The 12098-nt window shown below is 46.3% G+C and overlaps 1 protein-coding gene across 3 annotated transcripts in view; it reads right to left on the bottom strand.

Annotated features, from left to right (window-relative positions):
* Window positions 1-12098, bottom strand: part of Rdl (Resistant to dieldrin) — a 228489-nt gene that overhangs the window by 24452 nt on the left and 191939 nt on the right. For 2 of the 3 annotated variants that reach the window (XM_084601925.1, XM_084601926.1), the window contains exons 6-7: window positions 6675-6812; window positions 1017-1477 (exon numbers count right to left, since the gene is read on the bottom strand). In XM_084601925.1, coding sequence (XP_084458051.1) covers window positions 1017-1477; window positions 6675-6812 — 599 coding nt within the window. The remainder of the gene's footprint in view (window positions 1-1016; window positions 1478-6674; window positions 6813-12098) is intronic. The other variant, XM_084601924.1, reaches the window with a different exon arrangement.

Raw genomic sequence — 12098 nt, 5'->3', positions numbered from 1 at the left:
CACACATTTTAAGCGTGTATTTGTATATTTCCACTTCCCTTAGGCAACGAAAGTACGATACTGTTATGCGTGCCCATAAACAGCATAATAATACGAAGCGCACATCATTCAAGCGCATAAAACCATCTCCCATGATTAAATGCTCAAACAGGATGGAGCTCAAATACGTATGAAGCCGGACACGAAGAAGCGAGCAATGATGTGAGTTTGTGCTTTTTAGAGCAGACTATGTTCGATACAGGCAAAGCTGTGCTGTCTATGAGCTCATGCATGAAAATGTGCCCAAGGCAATAGCTGGTGCTGCGGGTGCACAAAGTATGAGCTGTGTAGCTCCCGACATCGATCGCGACAGATGGAGTAAATTCCTTCGGCTCAATCGTCTCTCAGTGACGTCAGGCGCTCCCGAACAGCGCTCCACAGCGTTCCATCTCGATCCCACCAAAGTGCTAATTTTTGTACTGCCAAGTATTGGCGGGCGATGGCAAACCAAAGTGTCCAGAAACGTGATAACCGACATTGCGCACCAGTAAAACACGATTGTCGAGTGTGAAGATGCTGATGCACAAACATCCAACACCGACGCGTTCCCACACTCACATTCACGGCTTACCGTCTTTGGGTTGGGACCGCCGGGGGAGCGAGCGAAGAATGCTTCGCTGACTGCACTTTCAAAAAATGCTGCCAGAGTGGCACGAACTGACTTACCTCAATGTTACCTGATATTTAGGGCCGATGCCTGAGCGGGCACTGGCCCTGACGATGTCTCTCACCGAGTGGCACTCGGCTGGACGTGCGGCAGGGCCAGCAGCCATGAACGCACAACACCGACACAGCACGAACAACATTAAGTGAGCGGGGTAGGGAAGGTGAGCGCAAAGGGAGTGATGAAAGAAAGAAAGAAAGTGGAGAAGAGAAATAACGAAAGAAAGAGGCCTTTCGTGAAGAGTGAGAAAGAAGAAGCGACACCGGGACGTCTTTGCAGGTGCGGGGCGGCGAGGGTGCAGCAGTGTACTTACGACAGTCTTGACAACCGGCACCTCAGGACTGGCTAGCAAGGGCTCTGAGCCGGCCTCGCCGGCGGAAGCGGCGTTAGCTCGCTTCTGTCTGTGCTCTTCGGCCAGCTTAGCCAGCTGTTGACAGCGGGCTTTCCTCATGGCGATTCTCTTGCCCAGATATCCTACCGTGGCGTACTCCAGGAGCGAGGCAAACACCATTACGAAACAAGTCCCCAGGTAGATGTCGATACTCTTCACGTATGAAATTTTAGGCAGGGCTGCGTTGGTACTGGACATGAGTGTGGTCATGGTGAGCACTGTGGTCACGCCCAGGGACACGCGAGCTGGTGTAGCGTTACGGTGGAGCCAAAAGGAGACCCACGAAATAACCACGATCAAACTGGCGGGGATGTAGATCTGGATCAGGTAATAACCCATGGAACGGACGAACCGTATTTCGCAAACCAGCCGGGAGTAGTTTCCTACACACAGCGGAAGAGGGGATTAGGACGGGGCAGGGGAGAAGGGGGGAAACCATGTTTTACTGGTTCGTCGCATGCACTGACCCGCACTTGCCGCGGCGCACAGCACGTGACCGCGCAGCGCCGGCCGAGGCGCCCGTCTCCCCAACCCTCGCATTTCTCTCTCTCTTTTTTTTTTTTTTTTTTTTTGCGCTTGCATTTTCGATTGAGCCGAAAGAATATCGCGGTGATTTTGCTTCTGTTGCTTTGCTTTGTTTCGTTCGTTTATGCAGCAATTCGCGCTCAATAGAGGCGTGACCAAGGCTTTGAGGTGGGCACTCAAAACCTTGCCCCCGCCATTTTGGCAATGTGCTCTCGTCTAGCAGTGGAGGCGTGCCTTGACATGGCCGTCTTTTGTGCAGCAGTGCCCTAAACACCACGAGTTCGGCCCTTATTTATAAATATGCGGTCAGTAAAATGTGACCACCTGCCAATAAAACATGGCACGTGGCACGGACGATTTTTTTTAGCCTTTTTTCGCAACACCTGCTACAACCAGGCTACACTACATAGAACTGAAACCCTACAGCCTTGTCGAACGTTGCAGCTTGTGTCAGCTAACCACAGGCCCAATTTTGTTTACACAAATAGACATTTTGTGACTGGCCGCTATTTTGACTACGATTTCATTGCATATCGTGAGTGACAAGAACAAAGAGAGAGACCCGTCCTGAACGCATTTTACGTCAAAACCACTGCGTGAACTCGGCCTTCAATGAGTTGGCAACTGGCCTGTTTAGGTGAGGCTGTGTGGTTTCAGGGCGTAGTGTACAAGGCTGAAGCAATCGGTCGCGAGGAAAGCACCGTGATAATTTTAAATCGATGATAAGAAAAGTAGAGCAATGATGAGTGCTGTGCACATTAGTCAGCGTACTGCCCCTCCTCCTTTTTTCCCTCCGCCTGCTGCCAGATGGGAGCATGCAGCCGACAGGCGTTTGATTTCACGTTGCAGAAGAGAGCGTCTACACAAGCACCAGCACAGTGCAGGATGCGGAGTGCGCTACGCCACAAAATTGTCACTACCGAAAGCGATGTGCTGGCTGAGCATGTAGGTGCCCGTTTCTCAAAATGGGAAAACAATGATGTAGATGTAGCGGAGAGGGCGATTATTACACACTGGGCAGCTGTACTCTTTTTTAAGCATGCCATTAAAAAAGCAACTAACAAATATGTTGTGACTACTGCTAAAAACCAGTCGGAGGCTGATCGAATGAGTGAAAAAAGAAATATGCTGTGACTACTGCGGAAAACCAGTCGGAGGCTGATCGAGTGAGTGAGACGTATCACTAAATTCGTGCTAAAAGGATGAGTTAATAATGACAATAGCTTTATTTTTTCATGTAAAACTGGAAACCATATTAATATCGCTGATTTCAAGGCAAAAGATGAGGGGTGGAAGCGTCTTTCCGGAACTGAATTAAATTTTATTTGTCACTTTGCAGGTAGTCAACGCAGACTGCACATGGAGCCGGAGGCTGATAGGCCTAATACTGCGATATCAATCAGAGTGATTAGAAAAGTAGACGCCATGATGAGCATAGGTAAGTCGACACTCAAATGAGATGCGCACTTCCCAATATATTATGATTAATCTGCTCTGACTGGTGCTTAGTTTTCGCGTTTGAATCTGCGATACGAGTAATATGAGACCGCTCAAGCGGAAGCGTGGTGCAAACCCGACACGCTCCCGAAAAAGATATGCCGCGGATAAAATTATTTCCTGTTCTTTCTTTTTTTTTTAAAAAGCAGCATGCCATGCTTTTTATTCGTTATTTTTTTTTTTTGTTCATGGGCATTTTCTTTAGACGAATTTTCACTTCGGGGGAGTTTGTTTCGCTTTTTCAAAAAGCATAATAAACAAACAACAGCGCAAACAGAGTCTTATTGAAAAGAGATTCACCAAAAGTTGGATAATATTGCCACGCAAAAATGCAGCCTTTCAACCATCTATTATTGTTTTAATTTCAATACTAACACTTCAAGTACGTTTATATACCACGCTCTAATGTGTGTTTTATTTTAAGACGCCACACTTTTAAGGGCGTTAAATTTAGTACGCTGAACTGTATCTTTAAATTGAAATCAAGCTTAGCGCGGGCATAACGGAACTATCACAATCGATTGATAGCAAGAGCTCAATGTCATTTACCACAGTCAAAATACATTTGCCTCATCAGAGTAGTGAGGAGCATCAAGCTAATTTCGATGGCTACCAATTGCCAGTTGGGATAATTTATTGCCAAACCAGGCATGAAAGCACTCGCCTTAGAACAAATTTTCAGCCTTCCGTAGGTTTCCGCGAAAATGTTAGGAATACATGAATAATCGGTGCCATGAAATCAGCTATATTAATAGGTACTACCCAGTAAGTGACGCATTTAATTTAGTTATGAAATTGATAAGTGCGATTTCAGCTGTGTCACGGCCAAATTGTGTGAACACCCGCTAGGACTGTTTCGTCACAGCTGTCACAGCTTCATTAAGAAATCGGGCTTAATGGCTGAAACGTCTGAGATATAGGATCAAGGTATTGCAAGCAAACAGCGAAACGAAAAAGATATAGGCACTAAATAACATTTAAGTCAACTAGCGGAGTTGAATTTTCTTCCTTTCATACGTTTGCAGCTCAATTTGCATAAAATGAAGGCTCATAAGCCACGTAAGAAATACGGAGAGGAAACGATATAGTAAGAAACACATATCTGCTGATATCCTGTTGTGATGGTGTTATTCCTGGTTTACTATCAGTGTTAATCATGCCACCAATAACAACAGCCAAAGACGCAACAACATCAAGTGCCGATGGCGTGCACTTTTCGGCGTGGAACTCCCGCATGCGCGCGCACACCCAACGCTTTCTGCCCGGCCTGCGCTCTATGTCTACTAGATAAGCGTTAATAGATAAGAGGTGTAGGTTTCGCGACGCACAAAGATATGAATGAATTTGTGGCAGAGCTATTCCTATCCCTTAACCGTGAGCCGCAATACAGCAGAGTTTTTTTTTTTTTTTTTTTTTTTTTCTCGCCTCAGAACTAATCGTTCTTCAGACTTAGAAATTCCGCAGATGTACGGGTAGGATAATGACGAAAAGGGTTCGAAAAATGTCAAGGTCTATGAGGTCGTGTGTCACATGATATTAACTACTATTTTTTTAAACCTGTGAATTGGTAGAATAGCTGGCAGCACATTTAAAATAACAGGGGCATACAGAGATGTACAGACAACGGGTGCTCGTAGTCTATCTCTACTTGTGTTCACTCGAGACAATTACTTATAAAAGACCTTGGGCTCGTCGGCGCACAGTAGGGTGTGCCATGTTGAAGGCCAGCATACAGTGTTGTCCGTGTAGAAGAAGCTCCAGACGGTTACAACATACACTTGTGTCTACAAAGAGTCGTTAGCAGGCTGCATTCGCTTAATTACCGAAAGGTGAGCTCATGTTGTGAAATGATAACTTCGTGCAGTGTGTTCAACGGGTGAATAGCAGTGCCACACTCAAGTACTATAAAAATAGTGTCACATATATATATATATATATATATATATATATATATATATATATATATATATATATATATATATATATATATATATTTTACTCCTGAAAGTGGTGAACTGAAGTGTTTTGCGCTTTGACTGCTGAAGACGCTGCGTGTTCTAGGCAGTCTTCACCGATGCTGTTTGCATTTCAACCCTTTGCTTTTAAGCGCAGCAGACACTTCTTTTGGTTTGTCCTCTGTTCTCACAACCGTAGCACGTTTTTCCTTCTGTGCGCAAACCACGGTAAAAGATATTGCCCCATACTCCCATTACAATAACACTGAGGCGAACTTTGAGCGTGCGGCTAATTTAGGTAAGTACATACGTGCAGCCCCTGGCAAGCATTACTTGAGACACGGTTCAGAAGAACTTGGTTTCTTCTTGCATTTCTTCAGACCGCTCTAACGAGGCGACTTGTGAGACATTCACCATTTGCGAAGAGTGAATGAAACGGAGAAGCAGACCAGCGATAAACTTGCCTAATCGCTGACCCCGAAATTACACTCGCACGCGCCAAGGACGAATGGGACTGGCCGGCTGGCTTACCACGCTAACGGCCCCGGTTTCGTCGAAGGGCTAAGAAAAGAGCGTAGCGGTGCATTCGAGCGCAAACGCCCAAGTTATTCTGAGCTCGGTTCCTGCTTAAGCTCTGATCGATTGATTGACTGAAGAGCTGGCGATGGCGCTTAGCGTAGGGCTAGGCCCGCCGGCTGCGCAGGTGACCTTTTTGCGCGTGCGCGCTCTGCGACAGCGGGAATTAGGTAGAACTCTTTGGCAAGACGAGTCGACGGCGCGTGTGGTGCCGGCTACTCACAGGGGATAACACTAGCGGGAGGGGGGGGGGGGGGGGGTTGCAGCTCATCAGGTGTAGCCGCCGCCGCGGTGGACCGGACCTAAGAGGGGAATCTGCTCGGACAAATGAGCCCACCGATCGATGTATGTGCGCCGCAAAGCGGTAGCTTGCGAGGCCAGGAAGGAAGCGCTGGGTGCCGCTGCGACTGATGCCCCAGAGAGCTGACGTTTCTCCTACACCCTCTCCCTTCTCTTCTTCTGCCACCTTTCCCATCCTCTCGGTTCGCTTCCTCTGCCCACTGCCTCACTAAATGCGTGCAGTGCTGAGTAGGGTCCAGTACTGTCTGCCAACGAGGCGAGCTAAAGGATAAGAACACACAGGAGGCGGCAAGGAAGAGCCCAGCCTGCGATCTGTTAAAAGTTATATAAACTATTGAAAGGCAGTGCAAAGATTTTATGCAATCTGGCATTGCCTTCTGTTGTTCACGCTTGCAAAATGAGGAATACCTGTTTAAAATGGCTAGAAAGATGCTCGTTTTGTAGCGCACTGTGAACTCTCGGTACTATCTTGTCTTGTACAACACTGCGCCGATTCTTTGAGGCAGGGTGCATTGAAAGGAAGCAACCGGAGCAGGGGAAGAAGCGCTTAACCCGCCACGGCAGTGTAGGATCGATGGAGGTGACGCGGTTAGCGGCCCGAGGGGTGGGGACTCTACGTGGCGGTGCTCATTGCCACAGCGCGTGCTCGGATGTGGTGGGGTTGGGGTCACATTGGCAAAGCCGGCGGTGGGTTCAGGGTGTGCAGCGCTTCAGTGATTGGACTTGCCTGTCGTGAGGGCAACCTCTTTGGCTTTTTGGACGTGACCGAGGACCTTGAATTGTGGCAACTCTACCTCCTTGGCGATGCGGACGGACGTGTCGCCGTCCGACCACCGGTAGCGGATGTCTTTCATGGTGTAACCAACTGCGAGGAAAAAAAGTGGAAATAGAGGTCAGCGAAGCCAGGAAATTCGTTGCTCGGCCGAAGGAAATTTGATTGCGAATGGTTCATCAAGGAAATGCTCTCAGTTAAAAGAATAAAAAAAAGGCATTATACTCGACGCATTATATCAAGACAGTAGTTGGTAGGTTGGGATTTCCAGCTCAGCCGCCTAATCTTTCTTACGACGTTATTCAGGAAAGACAAACAAAATGTGGATAAACGAATGAAGCTCTGAGTTTTGTGGAAACTGCTTAACACAAGGGACAGAAAAGAAGATGGGACAAGCGCTGACCATAAGCAAAATTTATTCGAGAAAACACAAAAATATACAGAATGCTCCTGCGACCAGGTACGCTTGTTCGTGTATAAATCCTTACCAAGTAATTCAAAGTTGTGAAGGTATATGATTTCACGTTGATAGATAACAAGGGATGGGGTACTGACGCATCTGTGGCCCGTGGGCGTTTTTATGAATGCGATATGCATACGTCCTCCACAAGAATCACGATACATGCGTCAGCATTTCATCTGCTATCTATGAGCGTGAAATCTCATATCTTGACTCTTCTGAATGATTTTCAGTCATACCGTGACCTTTGTTGTCCGTTGTGTTTTGCGCTTTTTCCATAAAGTGTCCTATCAACAAGCTTGGCTTTCTTTGAGTGCAGCTGTTCGCAAAAATGCCTTCGCATCCGTTTTCTACAAAACAAGTCATATCGTGTCGAGGCTATGTTCCGACACTGCTCTTCCTCTTGTTCATGCTCCGCTTTTCTGAACTAATCTCGATAATGTACATACACGTCCAAGTAGACCTTCTACCTACGCATGCATCAACAGGGCTTTATTGTTCCTGATCTCGCATAAAATTCGCAACTGGTGGGTGTTCTAGAGACGGCGGAAGACGAACGCATACCCTAACCTGAACATACCAAGTAATAACTAGTATGCTTTTATGAGTACAAATGTGCCCATGCGAGCAAAAACCCACCTTCTCACAGACCACACGAAGCTTCCAAAAAACCAAACGGGAATGGTAAACGTAACGAATCCGAGCACAGAGTAGTGGCAAGCTAATCTGTCCAGATTTGAGACCGACGGCTGGTTCCAGAAAGTAGAACGATTTCCCCTGGCAGCAAAGACTGCTGGCTACCAGCCATGAACACTATGAGGAACTTCCAGTTTTATTTAGAGCACTAAACATTTTTAACTCCGTCCATCACCCCGTGCAGGGAGATCGTTTCGGGGCCGCACAAGGTCATTAGGTCACTAGCGTTGCATCAGATCGCCAGGATGGCTCTTTTTGCTTTACTAATGCAGATAGTCAAAATCAATTACCTTTCATATATGTGCGTACCACTAAGGAATATTTGTAGCTCTATTATGTCCAATGTCTAGGCATTTTTTGAAACCCCCTTATGTTGTTTTGACCCGCTGAACTTTTTTTATACCATGTTTGGATGGTCACTGAGTTTGTCGTCCTGCACACTGACGCAGCCCTTTGTGTACCTTCACCCCAACACTGCTGCTGCAAAGCTGTATGCACAGCGCACAATCTCCTGGTTCGATAAACGACGATAGAAGGAAGACCACAGAAGGAAAATGTAAGTACGTTAGAACAAAGAATACCGTCTACTTTACTCTCCGCCTTGCTTGAGGAGTTCTGGCAGTAAATCAGGGGATGAAAAGAAAAGTAGCATATATCTATTCTTCGAAAACGCTTTCACTTTCTAGTGTGTCGTTGTCTCTCTATCATTAACGTCTCGTGCCCTCCTATCCCTATTGTTCACGCCAGGCTTGAGGTACGCGGTATAAATTGCTACGCGGTGACCACAGGCGCTGGCCGCGACGCCTTCCTAAGAAAGCGAAAAATGGAGGATGGGCGGGGGAGGAGGTTAGGGGGGACCAGCAGCCCTGCTTTCCTTACACGCGCAGTCGCAAGCACAGTTTTCCAGTACCCACCATGACCAACTCCGCCCGCGGTGTGTTCCTCCCATCCCGTGGCCATCTTCCCTTCACTTTTTTAACCTCCTTCAACCTCGCTCAGCGCCAGCGACAGCAGCGGTAGCCTTATTCGCATTCATGGGGAGCATGGGACCCAATTCACGGCAGAAACCATCGCCTTGTCCCTCCGGGCTATAGAGCGTCAAACAGCTACGAGCGCCGGCTTTCTTTCCCTTTCCTTCTCCCTCTCTCTATAACTTTCCCTGTACGATGAAAGCGCAGAGGAGGCCGCCCTGCGACGATCAGTCAAGGGGTTTGCGGCTATACAAGAAGCGCGCGAAATCGCCGTCACCGCCCCGCCCGCCACCAGCATCGTGGTGGCAACGGAGGCGAGGCTAGAGTTTGCGCAGCGCGGTGGAGGCCCGCGCGCCAGCCGCAATATTTGCGCCGGGGCAAACATGATTTCGTTCCCTTTTTCTTTTCTCCCTCTTATTTCCTCCTTTTCCCCCAACTTTCTTCGAATGCTTTCACTTCCCTCCCCGTACCTCGCCGACAACGCCAGCGGCGAATTCAGGAGCCCGCCGCCGCTGCGGACCTTTCTTTGAAGCCTGTTTTCATTGCGTTGCCTTCTTTCTTCGTCTGGATGCAGACATGGTATATGGTTGCCTTTGACAACACACCTAGATTGCATCGTGACTCCCCCCCCCCCCCCCCCCCCCCCCTTTCATAGCCTGCAAGCACCGCTTCTGCCCTTCACACCGCTCTCTCTCTTCTTTCTTTCGCTCTACTTCGTATCCTCATATCGAAGCGTTTTGTATGCTTTCAATTCCTCGTATTGGTGCTACTCTGTTTTTTCCCCTGTTACTTTTTTTGGTCTATCGTATGCATTCACGACGTCCGTCATTGTTTTTTCTTGATTTCATTCAATGGACATCTACTGTGTTTTTTTGTGGCCCTCCACACGTGTTAGCTCCGGTTGTTTTCTTACAGCTGCTTTTCTGCACACTTTCGGGCAGAGGAAGTTTCGTGCTTCTGTTTCTTAGCCAGTCGAATGTGACTGAATTCTTACGCGCGATCATATGTATGGGATTCTCTGCGAGCAGAAAAAAGAAGAAAAGAGGAAATGATGCAATTTTACAAAAATAACATGGCAGCTCCACTCTTTAGGATGAAATATGCAAGGAATGGCAGTAGGACTGAAGAAGAAAACAATTCGTTTTCGCTCCCGCAGCATTTCTTAATTCTGTGCTTCCTTATTTTTCATAACGCACAGAGGCACGAAATATGTTTGCGTAGCTTAGTTGCGTGGTTACTTGTCAGCACGTGTGCAGTGAGGATTTATTTTCATATTTCTTTAGACGATGTATGTATACACGCGACTATACAGAAAAAACCCAGCCGCTCATCTTATTTCAAAGTTCTTTTACTTTCGTCTGGATCCCGTTATTGCTCAGATAAGTGTTTGAGCATGCGAATGCGTAGACGCATGTTTGCACTATGTGCGGTTACTTGTTCTAATCACTGTGTCTCTGCGCTGCTGTTTAGACTTTGCCAACCCGCCATCTTAATGCCGCGTTCGGCGCGGGCCTCGCATCATCACGTAATTTGCGAGCGCTGTATGTGATTCGTTTCCTTTTGATTTCTTATCTCTTTTATGTTTGCGTCTCACCACGAAAGGGCGGTAGACAATTCGGGCCCTGCTCGCAGCATCGTAGTAATAACCAGAACGTATTACGTCTTGGTAATTCGTGTATGCTGGAGCAGTAGCTGACTCACAGGGATATATTACTTGAAATCGAAAAGCGGACAAATCAAGAATAGTAAGAACAAGATGGAGACAAAGCTCTCAGTGCTCAGGAAACGTTCGTTTCATGCTGATGCGTATTTCGCATAAGAAACATGTGCACTGATTACCAATTGTCGTAGGTTGCTACATAACATCCACACGAGCTCGTATATGGACGTTCTGTGATGATATGCCGTTTCGTGTTTTGGTATATAATACGCATTTTTTAATAAAAGTAAAAGCTACAGCACAGCTAGGGCGAAAGAAGGTCATTCTATGCATGTCATTTATTTGCTCCAGTTGACAAGGTTTATAAAACAAATGTCCTTGAAAATATAATTTTTGACTCATATACGGGAGTCATTTCACGTCAGTTCGCCCAGAATTTGAGCCCCGTCATCCACGATTACAAAAAAAGTCTTTATTCTTCGCTTTAATATGATAAACTGTTCCAGCTTCTTTTCGATAAAGCGTTCTTTTTTTTTTTCTTTTGCCTGCCGCGGTCTCCATTCTAAGTTTGCAAACGATAGCATAAGCTATTACAATGAAAATTCTACAAAAAAAAATATATAAGACATGAATAAAAACCGCTTATGTAAATAAAGAAGAGTTGTTAACTGTTCAGTTATATGGAGTTTTATGGTGCATAAGGGTTGGAGGCTATCATGAACCAAACACAATAAAAGAAAGTACGCATTGCATATGCAATTGTTTTTTTGTTTTTCAAAATAATTTGATATATGTTTTTAAACATGTAGAAGAAAACGGCACAAAGCAATTTCGTTTTGAAATCGTTGCTACATTTTATGTTCCCCTGTTAGTCGTTCCGACTATTTTTCCAAGTTTTCTAGAAGGCAAAGAAGCGACAAAATTATTTCAGAGATCACAAAGCGCCAAGTCATCTCAGAAAAAAAAAAAAAGCTGAAGTGGAAAAAAGATCGTTTGCACTGTTTATTCAACATACAGTTCAGCTACTAGTGAAAGGATGAATGATAGCAAGCTGCTCAGTACAATTCAATGGAATTTGTTTCAGAAAATTTAACTGCAGTTCCAAGTAGTTATTCGTAATGCCTGACAGTTGGACGGCTGGCTAATGTCTAAATCCAGATTTTTACACTTGAAACTCGTCGATACGGAGTACGTACGACCAAGTCCAGCATGCCCAGTTTGAAAAAGCTGAAGGCTTGGTCACCCGTGTTCATGCCACTGGCATGCGTTCATTCAAACCAACATGTTTGCTCAATTTATTTTAGTTGAATAAGCCTTGCAGCCCCCAGCAAGCAAAAGCACCCTCAGTTATTCTGTCCGGCCCTTTAAATATGTAACGAGGGCCAGTATTCGCCCTTTCCTAAAGACTGCCTGGTCCTGGCAAGCGGCTTCTCATCTAGAGTATGGAAACGTAGAAATACCAGCTCGTACGCATTGGCCTGTTTTTTGCCTTGGGCGCTGCAAAACTTGCGAGAAATGCGAATTTGGTCACCTTAGAGAATAGAGAGAGAGAGAGAGAGAGAGAGAGAGAGAGAGAGAGAGAGAGAGAGAGA

Source organism: Amblyomma maculatum, chromosome 4 (genome assembly GCF_055883805.1).
Source record: "Amblyomma maculatum isolate TAMU_Amacu chromosome 4, ASM5588380v1, whole genome shotgun sequence".
NCBI lineage: Eukaryota > Metazoa > Arthropoda > Arachnida > Ixodida > Ixodidae > Amblyomma > Amblyomma maculatum.
Note: the sequence above shows the minus strand (reverse complement) of the source record. Positions and strands in the feature narration are given on the sequence as shown.